The sequence below is a fragment of the Neopelma chrysocephalum genome, unplaced genomic scaffold, assembly GCF_003984885.1.
Source record: "Neopelma chrysocephalum unplaced genomic scaffold, ASM398488v2 Primary Assembly neopelma1_64, whole genome shotgun sequence".
Taxonomy (NCBI): domain Eukaryota; kingdom Metazoa; phylum Chordata; class Aves; order Passeriformes; family Pipridae; genus Neopelma; species Neopelma chrysocephalum.
The window spans coordinates 3,081,289-3,097,485 of record NW_020897721.1 but is presented as its reverse complement, the minus strand read 5'-3'; the positions used below and the strand labels follow the sequence as shown (position 1 = coordinate 3,097,485).

The 16,197-nt window shown below is 45.3% G+C and overlaps 1 protein-coding gene across 1 annotated transcript; it reads right to left on the bottom strand.

Annotated features, from left to right (window-relative positions):
* Positions 1-3,778: 3,778 nt before the first annotated feature.
* On the bottom strand, positions 3,779-15,827 carry DMBX1 (diencephalon/mesencephalon homeobox 1). Its single transcript, XM_027683195.1, has 5 exons — positions 15,753-15,827; positions 11,288-11,453; positions 7,060-7,238; positions 5,525-5,879; positions 3,779-5,063 (listed from the first exon to the last, which is right to left on the bottom strand). The coding sequence occupies exons 2-5, from the start codon at positions 11,439-11,441 to the stop codon at positions 4,663-4,665; spliced, it is 1,089 nt and encodes a 362-aa protein (XP_027538996.1). The 5' UTR covers positions 11,442-11,453; positions 15,753-15,827; the 3' UTR covers positions 3,779-4,662.
* Between the last annotated feature and the right edge of the window lie 370 nt (positions 15,828-16,197).

The window sequence follows — 16,197 nt, the reverse complement described above, 5'->3', positions numbered from 1 at the left end:
TATGTTCACCCACTTTGGTGTCTCTTCAGCAAAGATGAGCATCTCTTTGGCTGGCTGCAGTGACAACACACACCTAGAGCTGGTTCAAATTCTTCACATGGTGAAATATCGAAATGAGAAATGAGATGTGGGGGGGGGGGATCCGCTTGCTGATTGTTATTTTCATATTTGGGAGCATTTTTTTGTGTTTCCTACACAGCAAATGGTGATTTTTCATGGAGGAAACATCAGAAAAAAATCTCTCTCTCTTTATTCCCATGTTCACCATCATGGACATTTCCCTTTGTTAGCCAAGAAATAAAAAAGACAAGAAAAGGGAAAAAAAATGTCTCCATTCAGCTTCCCAGCATCATTACTGGATATTTTCTCACTGGTAGCATTTAGCATTTCTCCTGCAGTGTTTAAATGCCTTTTTAAATTTTTTTATTTTATTATTATTATTATTAATAATAATACCTATCAGACTTCTCTTGCAGAGTGGAAGAAATTTAACTGCAAACTCTTACCCTGAATATTGTAAATGATTTTCTCCTGGGCCTTGATCCTACAAGGACCGTATATAAAACCTTTAAAAATTCAGTAAGCAGGGTTTGGAGCTGTAGCTGGTTCACCAAGGAGAGGCAAAGTAGGAAAAGCCATAGAAAGGGGAAAAGACCAGCAGAGGAAATCTCCAGATACATAACCTGTTTGCAAATAGGAATTAGGGAGAATTTTTCCAGTCTCTCCACTGTTTTTAAAGGACTGGGCATATTATTTTTCCAGCTTCTCTACTACACTGTGCATTTGTTTGGCATTCTTTTCATGTTAAAAAATCAACTTGATCACCTGCATTACGGAACACAGAATGCTGCTTCTCTGTTTACATTTACCTCACTGTGGCTGAAACTGTCACAGGGATGCCCTGCCCTGGCACCAGATTGGCACAGCATCCAGAGAAGAGAGATATCTCTTTTTCTTCCCCATAATAGTTCTTCTGTCTGGTGATGCTCCAAGAATTTTATGCCTTTGATGGAAGAAACTGCATTATATCCAACTGCAATGTTTGTTAAAATGTGTCAGACCTCTGCCTGGACAATGAGGGGAGGGGAACCTCAATCCATTTTGATTCTGAGGCTCCATCATTGACCTCATTTTCCTAAATAGCTGGGGCTGGTGGAAGGACAGGGAACAAGCAGACCTCACACTGCAAACTGGGAGATTCACAGGAGTTGTTCCCACCTGAAGAAACATTCAGGTTTGCAAAGTTCAAAGAGGAATGATGCAGAATTACTCCCTTCAGTCTTTCCGCTACATACACAGGATTAAACTGGATGGGGAGTTTCTCCCTAGGGTTTTTTGGGTTTTGTTTGGTTTTTTTTTGTCCAAAATAGCCCAAAAGCTCAGAGGAACTAAAACAATATGCAAAACAAAGTCAGTTTTGACAAATAATTATTAAACTTTTGCAAGATAGAAGCCTAAATTCTTGCTTTTTTTCCATTTGCAAATTAATTTTGGCTTTAAATGTCAGCACACTCCCCTCACTGACATGCAAGCTTGACTATAAGGAGATAAAACCCAAACTGTGCATAAAATACTTCAGGGGCTCATATATATTGAGGCGATAATTTTTTTTCTTTTGTTTATTTTTAAATTTTAGATATTTTCATCCTGATTCAGAATGGGAGAAAAACTCTCCAGGTGAGAAATATTCACATGCCCTGGTCCAAGACCAGCTGTACCTCAGTGAGCTGCTGTAGATGAGGATGGCACTGAACAGATACCCCTATGGACTGGTGGAGATTCGGGTATCTCCTCTCCCAATTTGCTTTCTGAGCTGATGTCCATGGTTTTAATGGTGTGACAGATGCTCCATCAGGGAAGATCCCAGTAGCTGATCCAAGCCTCTGTGAGGATATCAGCAGTAACACAGGAGATGAAGAGGGTCAGGCACCAGGGTCAGTTGAGATGTGTGAAGATGGTGAATGTTGAAATGGATTTTTGCACTGTGGCACAGGAAGGTTTCCCTCCATGGCTCAGTGGGGAAGGTCTTGTCTCCCTCCAGGGGATCATGGCAAATCTAATGCTGGATCAAGCGAGCTTATCTCCTGTGCTCCCTGTCCTCACCTTGGAGAAGCAGGCCATAAATCCACGTGTTTTGACCTTCCTATGGCAGATTCTGTGGTATCCATCGTGAGCCTATGGTAAGGCTGTATCTGCCCTGATCTGAGCTGACATCACCCTTTCCATCCCCATGGGCAGCAAAGAGATGCCTGTCTTACCTGGGATGGTACAAGAGCAACTACCACCCTCTGTTGTCTGCCTGAAACACCCCCTGACAGGAGCTGCAGTTTCATGGGCATCTTTTATTACTTTCATGAGAGCTGAAGTCCACATTTAGTCTCACACCCTATTACCCCATTTGTTCACTGGCACCACTGAACAACATCAGATGGGGTGTTAAATTAAATTTGTATTTGCTCTGCTCTGGCAAAGCAACTCCATAGAGGTGCAGGAGTTAGCAGGGGACAGAAAAAATATAGGTAAATAGAGCCTTTTGAGGAAGGAGGAGAAAAATTAAAGCTTTGTTCGGGTGCCCCTGGTTTGGGTGACAGGCTACAAAAAATGAAAGCTGGGGCTTTCAAAGGATGTTTTTGGACAGAGCAAATGTGCTTTGGTGGTTTTAATTTATTCAGGCTCCTTTGAAAGCAGCAGCCAAAAATCTGCTTCCTACAAATACATTTGGTTTTGGCAAAGTGGAGAATTCTGCCGGTCACAGGGGCTGATTTGACACAGTCAGGAAAACTGAAGTATGAGAGAAAAGCCCCAAAATTAAGTGTCTGGCACAACAGAAATATTTAAGGAAGATGCTCCACTTTCCTTGGAAGCTGATGCAGCTGATGAGCTGCCCCCCTCCGGAGGTCTGCTCTTGCTACAACTTTATGAGGGATAAAACACTATTTCCCATCAAACTCGGCTTTTCTTACACCTCTATTTGCAGGAGTGAAATGCTTTTTCAAGAGGCATTAGTGTAGCTGAAAACATTCTTTCCCTCCATGTTTTAAAGAGGTAATTTGACCCCTGGCTGCTGCCCTGGTATGAAGCAAGGTGGGAGCAAGAGGAGCCAGAGGCTGTGGGTCTACACTTCAGGTTAAATCATCTGCAGGGACAGCACAGCTCTGCCCAGTCTGTCTGTGACAGACCCAGTCGACACTCTTGGGATACAAACTTATCACCTACCCCAGAGTCTGTCTGGATTTTTTGGTCCTAGGTAATATTAGAGATTAGATCTGGATATCATCCCTCCCTAACGCTCAGGATGACAGCAGTGGGTCCAAAAGATTTACTTGGTTTGGAAAAAAAAAAAAAAGGCAATTTAAGGTGACAGAAACGTTCCTTCTCAACAAGGAAAACCACCAAAGGGTGAATTCAATAAGATTGAAACTGTTCAATGCAGTGATTTTGAAGCTGGTGAATTTTGGTTACTTGCAAACCCTGCATTTTTGGCAAGTTCATCTATCCCCCCTCGGGTCCAAAGAGAATATAAAGCCCCTGCTTACACCTGGTCTGCCTCCAGCAGTTCAGCATTTTTCACTTGTTACATTTTCACTTGATAACCAGTTTTGAGCTGAGGGCTTGAGGATAGAACCTGGCGATCAGAGATTTTTTTCTAGACACAGCTTGTGTTAATCAAGTTTTTGTCAAAGATCCATATAATTCATGGTGTATGAACACACCAGGAGTTCATACAAAGTTTTTATTATTCTCTATTGTCAAAGTTAGACCAAAATGCTCTCCAAAAAGCAAACCCTGAAATTTGTGAATAGAGTTTACACTTCACTGCAGACCAATGAGGAAACAATATAGATCAAAAATAATCCTGTGAATTTGGCCTTTATTTTCTCCCAGCCAGCAGCATTTAGCCAATATGTTGTCCTCTTTAAACAAGTGCTATTAAAAAGTAAACGAAAAATGCTTGCCTTATAGGAAGTGCTTAAACAGGAAATTCACCTTCAGATCATTTCCCAGCTGTTATAAAATTAGCTTTAGCAGAGAAGGGAGAAGTGGAGTGGTGAAGTGCACAATCATTTCTCTTCCTCAGAAACACCTTTAGGATGCTGACCCAAGAAGAGCAACTAGCTACCAGCTGAGGTTGGAAGGGTGGCTGATTGTAACTTTGATACTAGCTACTAAAATTGAGAAGGAAGGGGGAATAAAAGCAAAAGAGGTCACAGTTCTGTAACACTGACAGTAACACACAGGTGATGGGTGCTGTCAACATTATAAACTATATACAAGACAAAGCAGGGCTCTTTCTCTCCCCAAAGAACGAAACGACAACAAAAAAAGGTGAATATAACACAGTTGGCACCTTATCTTGGGGATGAGGAGAGGGGGCTCCTCCTGAACGTAACAGGCTTAACTCGTGGCAGTCCAGAGGACAGTTCATCTGTCTGAACACAAATCCTCTCCCCCTTCCTCCTTAAATAGTTAGTGAAGACCAGGCCGGTAGCAATGTCTGACGCAATCACGGTGCTAATAAGACATTAATAAATGCAAAGTCTTCCCTGAAAGGGAGCACCTTACTCCAGGAAGAGACGGGGGTGCGTGGGGATTCAAGGAGTGACATGTCTAGTGCCAACCTCTGGTGCATCCTCTCGTGGGCAATGGTAGCTCCTGTGGCAGTCAGTTGGGCAGGGTGTCGAGCCCGAGGGACGCGGCGTGCTGCTTTGCCCGGAGCCTTAGGTTCTCAATACTCGTCGTTTTACTGTTCAGGCTTGGAAGGGAGCTGGAGGCCTGCAGGATGGGTGAGGACCAGACCTGCTGAGCGTGGGAGAGCGACTGGTAATAGGACTGACAGTGCAGGGAGCTCAGTGGTGCCATGTTGACGTTCATGCCCAAGTAGGGCATGGCAGACGGTGTCCCCATTTCAAAGGAGGAGTAATGGACCAGGTTGTTGGTGGCTGCCATGTGCTGGCGGAATTGCTCCTGCAGGCGGAAGAGGCTCAGGGGTGAGGAGGAGTAGGAGTGAGTCTGGGCCAGGCCACTGCTGGATGAAGGCGTCACAGTCGCGCTGATAGGGGACTCTGTAGCAGGAGACAGAGGGGATGGGGGTTATTCCTACAGGCTGGATGCAGGTGCTGCTTTGCACCCCATTACAGCTGGGACAGCAGCAGGGGCTTCTCCCTTGCATTGGTGGGCAAGTGGGAGGGGTTGTGATAGCTCACGAGAGCTAAACGTGTGTCTGTTCCATACTTGGCACCTTACGGTACAGAAATGGGCCTGAGCTCTTTGCTCTGGCTTTCCTGATGCTGCTGGGCACTGTTCTCCCCAAGATCTCACCTGAGCAGGAGGTCTTTGCTCTTTCTGCAACAGACATCATACCCTCTGTGGGTTCTGTTTAGTGCTGAGGACAAGAAGACAAGTGTGGGCAGCCTACCTGTGAGCACCCACACCACAGGGAATGTGGGACTGTATCTAACCACCAACACCCCCCTTGGAAACGCCAGGTCCTGACACCAACCCCCATGAAGATGATGCCCCTCACCTGCTTTTGGGCTCGCTCTCTTGCAGTTCAAAGCCTTGCTGTCCACACCAGGGCTCTTGTCCACTTTAGCCTCATCCAAGGTGCTCTTAAACTCCTCCTCTCTGTCAGTCTGGTCCTCTGGTGCCGACTCGCTGGCCGACTGCTCCGACAGGGTCAGGTTGAGGTCTGTGCCAACCTCGCTGGGGAGGCTCTGGACCTTCTCGGTGTCCGGGGTGGTGGCCTGGGTCTCCAGCACAGGCGGCTCTGTCTTGCCCTCGCTGTGGCTCCCTTCACAGTCCTTCTGCTTCTGTAGCTGCTCCTTCTGCAGGCTCCGCTGCTTCTTCCGGAATTTGGCTCTCCGGTTCTTGAACCAGACCTTCAGTGCCACAAACAGCAAGTGAGAAAAAACTGTGAGAATCCTGCTTAGTGCCAAATTCAGCATCATTCAGCCTGGGAGCTTGGGAACTCCAAGTAATGAGGTACTGTAAGCCTGCTGTCTCCGAAGGTCATTCCACTTTGCTGGACTTTAGAGCTCTACTGTTTTCAGTGCATCTACCAGTAACACATCAAACATATTTAAAAAAAATATCCAGCCTCTGTGTTGATTCTTTAAGACACTCCATTGCTGGTGGGTTTTTTGGTTTTGTTTTTTTCTTCTTCCTAAATTTGTTAGGCAGTTGCACCCAAACAGAATGTCTTGCAGCTGTAATGTTTGATGACATTACATTGGCTTACACTCCGTTAGTTTCTAAAACCATTTGGTTATGAGTGGTGCCAACACTTAAAGTAAGTCACAGGCATAGGCTGTTATCTGGGAACTGAATTTAGGGAAGGAGGAGAGAATCCTTACATTTTTTAGCCTAAATCAGTAGACACGGATTATAAGAAATATATTTGCAAATCTTGTTAGTGTTGTTTGCTTAGTTAGATAAGGAAATAAACATTTTTTAGATCAAAATGTCTTGATATTTATATAAAAGAACTATTTTTTTTACTACTTTTTCTCTTTACAGTTCTTTGCAGAACTTGCTATTTGTCTTTTAAAGCCCAGCAATGCAAGAACCTCCCCACCAGCAGGTTATGAACTAGCACATTGCACTAGTTGAAACTAAAAAAAAACAAAACCAAACAAAAACCAAACCCAAACCTTGGCCTGAGATGTTACAAATATTGACACTGGTGGAAAAGAGCAGCTGGAATTACTTGGGTCTCTACTCTTCTGAGAAAGCCAGAAAAGCCTTGCAAATAAATTAGTAGACTTCTATTGCTGTTTCTAAAATTTCCCCCAAAGAAATGTGAAAGAACAAATGAAAACCAGTGTACACTTCAGACAATCCTAAATTTAAAAAATGTGTATGTGGATTAAAAGTTTCTTTAACAGATGTATGAATTTGGATGATTTTAGCCTCCCTGCCCCCACCTTTGACAACTTTACTGCCCAAAATCTTTGGTTGCACTGGAAGAACCTCGAAAGGTCAAGGGAGCTGTCGACCCTCTGGGAACCCCCCTATATTCTTTTAAACATCCCCACTCACAAAGCCACGAAATAGCAGTACCTGGACTCTGGCTTCAGGTAGGTTTGTGCACATAGCCAGCCGCTCTCTCATCACCACATCTGGGTAGTGAGTCTTCTGGAAGGTCTTCTCCAGTGCCTCCAGCTGCTGGGCAGTGAAAGCCGTGCGACTTCGCCTTTGTTTGCGGTGCTGGGATCCATAACGTGCCTCCAAAATGATGTCTTGAAATGTACAGCCGTTGGAAGACAAGAAAAGTGGCCAATTTAATTATTGGAATTTGTATGTTGACAGTTGAATAAAGCACTGGCTAACATCAGACAAAACTACAAAACGTTTTTTTCCCTGCTTTAGAGCTAATAAGACACATACACACATTTTGCTGGATAACTGAGGTGTCTGAGGAGGCAAAATCATGGCGGGGGGTTGGAACTAGATGATGTTTGAGGTCCCTTCCGAGCCAAACCATTTTATGAGTCTGTGATTCTGGAAGTCTGTTCTGGAGAGGGAACCTCTTTCTATGACAGCTGTGGAAACTGCTGAGACTCCAGTGCTAAATTTGGTTGAAATAAGTCAATCTGCTCCAACATCAGTGGGGCAGGACACGCAGATGCCCTGACCCTACCATGGCCTAAGCATCTTTCATTAAGAAACACAATTAAAAAATGTGGAAGATCCCCCATTGTACTTCTTTAGTGACTCACATGTAGTATTTATGCATGATACTGGAGAGCTGTTCTGGTCTCCAGCTCAGCAAAGCATTTAAGCTCATGTGCTTATGTTCATTTAGCTTTGCTGAGCACAGACACTCTCCAGCATCTGGGATGGAAACAACAGCCAGAACCACGTCCAGCCCCACTGATTGCAAGCCCAGAGCTCATGTGCTGAGCTCTTCTCAGTAGAGCATCTACTCACAAGGCCTGACTTTGCAAACTTGTGCTTGGAAAATTGAGGGCAGAGAAGAAATTCAGACTGGGGAAAATCTGAGGCCAAGAGTAAAGGGCTTATTATTTTACCAGAGGCGTTATTATTGCACAACAGTTAGTGGGAGTAGAAAGATCTTAAATCAATGAAAATAAGTTACTTGAAAATGAAAAAAACCCACCCTTTATTATGCAAGTTGGGACATGCTGTGCTACAGCCTTGGAATGAAACAGTCTGGCGAGAGGTTTGCTCTCAAAAAGGAAATGCAGAAAGAGCAGTGTCTGGTATCATTTTTAATTCAGTTAAGAATGTGACTTCCAGTAGAAGAGAGGAATGAGCATACAAGAAAACAACCTAACAGGGAGAAAAGTTGGCATTATCACACGCAGGGCCAGATGAAGGCTCTGGCTGCTGTTTACTTGTGCTTTTGTCACGAGCATCGTGACATGAATCTAAACAATAAAACAAAACCTGCTGTCAGGCCAGCCCCAGCACCACACAGCCAGGTTCCAGATATGCTGGCTAACGAGCGTAGCAAATCAGCTTTGCACCACTCAAACATTCCTCTTCCAAAATTTCCAGCTGTTTCATTCTAGGTCAGCATTTGCAGTGCCTTTCTGGGGGATTGCCAAAGCCGTGTGGTTTTGGCAACCTGGCAAAGATGTGATCAGGCTAAAGGTCTTCAACAATATAGTGTTGGTTGCATACAAGGGACTTTTGTGCTCGAGGTATCGGAGCAGCTCGGGGAGTTCAAACGCCGGGGGTAGCTGCCCCTTTTGGAGGCAAAGGGACCATCCTTGATGCATCCAGGCACAGCTCACAGTGCAGCCAGGCAAGGAGAGGGGATGTTGCAAAACAAGAAACAAAACTGAAGCTGCCCCAAAACATGTTAAAAAGCTAACATTTGTGTTTCAAGTGCATGAAAACAGGAGAAAGGGCACTGGTTAAACACCCTACCTGCAGGCTGGAATATTCCCGAATTTCTAGAGTAGAGGTTAGACTTACCAGCTCCCCAGAGGCAGCAGCTCATGCATTAAGTTTGGCCACTCCAACGAGAGCCAACCAGCAATTATTTTAATGTTTTAACTATGTTTTCAGGCTTTGTGCGAGAAGGAGAATATAAATTGCAGGTGAGGCTTTGCAGTTACAATCAGAAACCTCTGTTTTCTGACTTAAGGTCATTTGCTTTTGTGCTGCTTTATTCTGACTGTCCCTGGAAGGCAAATGAGATCTATAACCTGCACTGAAAGATATTCAGAAGTAACAGAATGTGAGGCAACTGCAAAGGAAACAGCTCGTAGGTATATAATGCCTACCCTGCCTATGATAAGCAGACAAGGGGACTGTGGGATTTAATTTGGGAAATCTTCCAGGTGGGTTATTAATTTTAAAGATAAGAGGTCAGGAAACCAATTGAATCTCCCGGTCAAGAATGTGAGAATAGATTTTTTTATTCTTTTTTTTATCTTCCTCTGCTTTACCCTAGTTAGGGTCAAAGACATTAAGTCCTCCATGCTCTACTCTAAAAGATACAGGTGATCACAAAAATCTTTCAAGGGATCCTTGCAGCTGGAAAGGGGCACCTTGAGACCCAAGATCTGCAAGGCACATTGAAGAGCTCAGGGCCATCTGCTCCCATCTGACCACCTACATACTGAAAAGGTGAGGGAACAAAGGGATGGACAACCAGGACAAGGAAAGTGCCCACCTGCCATCATTCTGCAGCCCAGCAGTAGAGCCAGAATTAGAGTCCAGGTCTCCTCAATTCCTCTTTGGTTGTTTATTGATGAGGAGAGCGACTCCCTTCCCTCCCCTGTGCTGCCCCAGAGATCCCACAGCCACGGAGTGGTCTGAAGAATCAGTGGTCTGAGGAGGTCACTACTGACAGCTGGATAAGGGAACATTGCTGGCATGAAGATTTGACAGTCAGCTGTGGTTCACTGATCCAAAGAGTCTGAGACCTTTATCATCATGCCTTTGTGGACTACTTTCCTGGGAGGACCTTCCTGAAACTTGTGCATCCTTATTTTGACTTAGGCCCTTTTCTGTTAAATTTAGGCCAGTGAAGTTTTCTGGATAATTTTTTCACCTACTCTAGACTAGGAGTCACCCTACATCTTTTTTTTTCCTACATTTTTTTCCCTTTGATATCAGACAACTAGAAATCTACTTAGAACAGAGGCATATTTTCAGTCAGTCAGGGAAGATTATTCCATTCTGGGGTGATTTCTAGAATCACATCTATAGTAACTTTTTGCTCTAGCTTCCGTGTCCTGGTTGTCAGGTCTTCTCTACCTCACTGCATCCAAGTCCTGACCAAAACAGTGATGTTGCAGCTGCTGCTCACTTGCATTGCAGGAGCCCTTGATAATCTCAGCCAGGTCTGGATGTTTTGTGACAGGTTGAAATTTAGAGCAGATACATGTGCCCTACCATACCAAATATTCTCAGGTCTCCATCTATTACTTTTGAACAACTCCCCCTTCCAAATCATGAAATATTACCTGGACTCTGCACTTCCTTCTAAAGACAGCATTGATGCAGTGCAGTTACAATTATGGTTGAACACAAAAAACCAGCTCAGATGCTCTGGACCAGCAGCTCCTGTCCCACTGTCCCACCATGGACAGTGCTGTGTAAATAACACAGTCTAGGCAAAGTCACACAGACTTGATTGGAGCCTAAAAGGCTCTTTTATGGAAGGCAGCAGGACCTGCATGAAAGTGTCACCCTAGCCAAGGTCTAGGATTCCCCAGGAAAAAACTGATCAAGGCTAAACCCAAAAAAGATCCAAATGAAGATTGTTTGCCAGAGAGAAAGAGTGGTTTGTAGGACAGAAGCGGAAAATACCTGCTTGAAGGGACAACATGGAAAAACAAGCTATGGCCTGGGATGGCAGGAGGTGGCTGTCAGGGGATGCAAGATCTGGACCCCTTGGTGGGGGAGTCCAATTCACTGCTTTGCTCATGTTCGTTGTGCTCTTATTTGCTAACAAGAAAGTAAAATTTTCTGCTATTTTCTGTCCCTTTTTAAAGACATATTTCAGTGTCTTTTTAATTCTCTCTTTTCAGTCCCATAGAGTGGGGTCGCACCCACCTCACCCCTGAGCCTCCCAGCCACGGCAAGGTGCAGTGGCCCTGTGACAGCCATCACGGCAGGGCAAGTGTCCCCTGCAGAGCTTGGCCACGTGGCCAGTGCAGAGGAGCACACAGTAACAGTTGGCTGTGTCACACGCCAACTCACAAAGAAGAGTTTCCCTCAATGCAAGCAACAAGAGTTTTGTGGGTTTGGTTTTGGTTGCTTTTTTTTTTCCCCCCAGGGACCAGCAAAAGCCATGAGTTGTTCTTACCAGCCAGTCTCTCTGCCAGGGTGAGGGCGTGCACGGAGGGCCGGTAGTCGGGGGCGTGCTGGGCTTGCTGAGCTGCCTGCTGGTGCAGGTTGTACATGGCACTCAGCGAGTTCATGGCGTGCAGGGAGTAGCCGTTCACTCCATAGTGCTGCATGGTGACATAAACCTGAAAAACACCAGCCGGAGGAGAAAGGGGCTTAGGGATATGCTGTCCCAGCATCCCGGTGTCTCAGCAGAGCCTTGGAAATGCTGAGCTCAAAATTAAGCTGCTGCGTGCAAAGCTCATGTCCAACCTCTTAACTCCAACAGGTTCTGCGATGGGAATCAATTCTTATACCAACACTAGTCTGGCTTCCAAGCTTAAAGCCTGGCACCTGACTAAATCCCACTCAAGATACGCTTATCAAAAGATGGGAAAGTTTTTTTACACACCACAATAAAATTTAGCATGTTACTGTGACTTCTAATGATTTGACCTAGCTCTATCCCAGGACTAGCTCGGATTTTGTCCCTATCATTGCTTACAGTGGACTGTTTCATAATCCCATAGCTGTAATATCAAATAATCTTTCCTATCTGAACCCACTCATGTGTAATTTGTTCCCATTCATTTTTCTTAGGGTTCTTCTTAAGAAAACACAAATGATACAGAAAAGAAGAAGAAGGAAAAAAAAAGCATGTGGTGTAAAAGAAAATAAATCTGTAGCGTAATAGCACACCAAAAATGTTATGGTTAAAGAGGGAATAAGGTTTGCAATAAATACTGACATTTCATAGCTCAATAGCAAGGAAATTATTTCAGAAAACTAATGGCTTTTTTTTTTTTCTAGTGTGGGCTCTGCATGAAACTTCAAGCTCTTTTTCCTTACAGACCATCTGTAAAACTGAGCTAATATTGATCTCAAAAGCCGAGCGATGCTTCATTCATCCCTGCTGTAAATGACTGAGGGCCTCCAGGATGCCGTTTCTGCAGTTTGTAAGACATCAGAAAGGAAGTTGTGAAACATTAGCCACAAAATAAATTTTTTAAACCGCCGTTTACATCAGCAAGTCATCATCTGGGAAGTCAGTGCAATGAATGAACGTTCAGAGAAAGAGGGTCAGCTGGACTAACTTAAGGAAAGCAGACGTCTTTTCTAGGCAACCTCTTAGAAAACAATTAAAACGCTGGAGGGGGGTGGTTCAACACCCATGGTTGGGTTTCAGGAGAAACCTGATGCGTTGGACAGCAAAAATCTGGAAGAACAATTATCTGTTGTATTTTCTGTACTGAGAAAACACCTTCATTTTTGCCCATGATTTATACCATGGAGGACAGACTAAGGGTGAAGAGGGAGAGATGGAAATGAGTCGGTCCCACTACCCCTCCTGCTCTGAACTCCCATTCTCTCCATCTTGACGTAGGAAGCACAAACTCGGAGTGACCCTGTTTAACATCCAGAGACCAAGCTGTAACTGCTTGGAAAAGCAGTTGAATTTTTTACTGTAGGGTCTGGCAGTGACCTGAGGCATCTTGTGACTTCCCCCTCACAAGCACCTCTCTGTCACATCACCCGGGATCGGAGGAGGGAAGCCATGCAGCTGGAATTGGGTAAAATGCTCTGCCAGCTCAGGGATGACCATTGTTGCTCTGGGATGCTTGGGTTTTTTTGACTGAGGGATTTTGGGGAATCACTGCTTTTGGGATTGTCTTCTCAAAGAGGCTGCAGTAACTATAAACCCCTAATTTGGGAATCTAGCACTCAACCTCGTTCCTGTTTCCCCAAGTCCCTTGTGTTTCACCACTGCATCATTTCAGCACTGAGAGCATTGATGGAGGGTGACAGATCCAGGTGTGGTGACACCACAAAGATATAATACACACCCTGATGCCCTTCATCTGCTTTGTGTCTACCTATTCACCCACTCTGGATTCACTCCCCTTACCCTAAGCTGTGAAAATGGACATTTTTTGTTCAGATGCTGACCTAACACAAAAATGCCATAGCTCTGCTTTAACACAGCTCAGGGAAGACCTAACCAATACCAAAATTATTTGCTGGTTCTCTGATCAAGGTGAGGGACTTTACCCACCAACAGATTTTTGGCATTTGTATTTATTTTCCCCACAAACCACCCTGGGTTCACAGTGAAATTATAGCTGTGATGTTGCTTTCCTGGATTGCACAGCTTTGCTGCTGGTGGCAGGTCTTAAGGGACAGGAGCGTGTCCCAGTGACATGTCCCCTTGACGTGGCCACAGAGGACATCTCCCATCACCTGGGGAATACTTGCAGGTCTCCGACTCGGATACTGTTCTGGGTGGTTTCAGTGACATCTGTGGCACAGTCTCACCCCACCCTTGGTGTGGTTTATTTCCAGAGAGCATCATCCCACCCCAGCCTTCAGCAGAGCAGTGCCAGCACACACCGAGCTGGCTCAGAGGGCAGCAGTGCTCAGCCAGTCCCCCTCATCACCGAGTCCGCCGCAGCCGGGTGGAAAGTAGTTCCCTGCCTCTCACAGACAAGAGCAGGACTGGCTTTTCTGGCCAACACAGGCAGCAAAACAGAGATTTGCAACTTCGTTTTGCCTCCTCCCCTCCCACCCCCTAACTTGTGAACCAGCTGGCTGGTTCCACCAGCTTTGGCCAGCGGGGTGGAGGTCTCAAAGCTTATTAAGTTCCTGCGTGTTTCGTGAAAACCATTCGAGGACACAGAACCTATTAACTGCCCTGGGCTGCTGCCAGACCTCTGTCCTTAATAGATGCAGGAGAATCCACACCGGGGCTCAGCCTTGCCAGAAGATACGTGGGAGGCCAAGTGTCTTTGACTCCCAACTCACAGAAACGCCTGTTTTTCTTTTCTAATCCCCCTTGCATGCCGTCGGTTGTGTAGCAAGCTGGCACATTAAAGGAAAAATGAAGAGGGAGAGGAGGGGAATTTTCCCATACTATTCAGTCTTCCAAGGACACTGCCAATGGTGTTGTGTCTGGAGCCCAGTGTTTCCACTGAAACACTTTCTCCAGGAATACTTCAACTTATTTGATTGCTAAAAGATGATTTTATGTGTATACATGTCTCTGAACAAACTCTTCTGGGTGACCTAGAAGAAAGCGCACCAAAAAAAAAAAGAAAAGAAAAAGGACTTCATTAGGATGGACTCAGGACAGGAGTCAATGCCCATCACAGCTTTGGTGGTAACTGTCTGGTACAATGCAGTGCAGACAACAGGCAGAACTTCCTACTCGCTTGTGCAGCAAATGTATCATCCCAGATTCAGTATAAAAAATGAGGGGAATTTACTGAGCGAGACTGTTCAGCCTAGTAAGCAAAGTTAACTGAGACCACAAACAGCTCCTGTTTAACTGTCAGCTCCGAGCTCACTCCAACCCCAATAAATTAAATATTTAAAAGACATCATGCAGCAATTTTTTTTAATGGAGAAAGCCATTCATCAAGCCACTGCTGTGTTTCACAAGCTGTCGAATAGTGCTTACACTGGTTAAAATAATCTTTATATTTCATTAAGCAACCAAATAAGCTGATCCCTTCCCACTGGCTGTATAGATGGTTTTAATTTTCAAAATCTGCAAATGCATCTTTTATGTCTCTGGGTGGCTGGAGGGCCTTGGGAACAGCCGCAGCCAGGAGGAGGATGAGAGCAAAGTTTGAACTCCTGCTTAGTGGAAGAGAATGGGCTTGAGCAGTCAATAAGCCGGGAGGGTAATGTAGGGCCCATCCTGGAAGAAAGGGGATGCCTCATCCTGCTTTTGTGCATTAGAGATCATTGAAGAGTTGGGAGCAGTGGAGAAAGGAGATGGGAGCTGAGGAAAGGTGCAGGAAAAAAATAGGTGAGAGAAAAATACCACTGCCAAGAGCCTGTGGGCTGATCCTGCAGCGTTTGCTCAGCACAGGGGGGTGGGTGCTGCCATGCAGTGCCCAGGGCTGGTACCTTCTGGGGCAGGTGGTTTCCTTCTGTGGCCCTGAGGGGACGTGCATCAGTGACTCTCCCATCCCCAGCATCACAAGCCTCGCTCTCTCCCAGCTGCCCACATTTCACAGCTCCAGGCTGTGAGGTCTCCCCACCATGCCCCGTGCCAGACCCTGCTGGGGTTCCCCCTCCTTCTGCCTCCGCAATCCTGGCATTGCTACCTCAGTCCCAAAATTCTCCTATGGCTTTTTACCTCTCATTTATATTTCCCCTATGGAAGACTCATGGCTGCTGTGCCTATTTTTCATCCCAAGCCTGCAGACCTCTCAGACTGCAGGGGCTGTGTCCTTCTAAGATCCAGCCTCACAGAGAGGACACAAGATTCCCCTCAGCTTTAGCTGATGCTGTCTATGAGAAGTCCAGGTTTTTCCAGTCCCTGCATTGCTTTGAGACCAGGCAATGTAGGTCTCTGCCCATCGCAGACTAGCCCAGAGAGCAGACCACTCCTTATTCAGCTGCTGCTGTTCAATCTGATGCAAAACAATTTGTACATTTACCAGCCAGGAATAGGAACCCTGTTATCCCAGAGCAGATTGGGATAGCTCCAACCAACAGTGTGTCTGCCATCCATCCCTTCCCAACACTGGCCTCAGAAGCCTCTCATTCCCATGAAGTCATATAGCACAAGAGTGGTGCAATTTATTGTGTACCACCATTTATTGTGTGGCATGAAGGGCAGATTTGGCCCTGGGTTTTAACATTATCAGCTTTAGCTTCTCAATTTTTCTATTTTCCAAGTTTCCCTGTTTAACTGGTACCTAATTTTGTATAATTTTTCACATAATTCTGTCCTGACAGAAGATGTCAAGAGAGACCCATGCGTTTCCTTGCCAGGTGAAAACTCCTGTTCTGAATGGCTTGTGTATGTGTGGAAGTGAAACAGATCTGGGAACAATAAAACATCTTTTAAAAATGAGATATTGACGTTTTTTGAAAAGTACC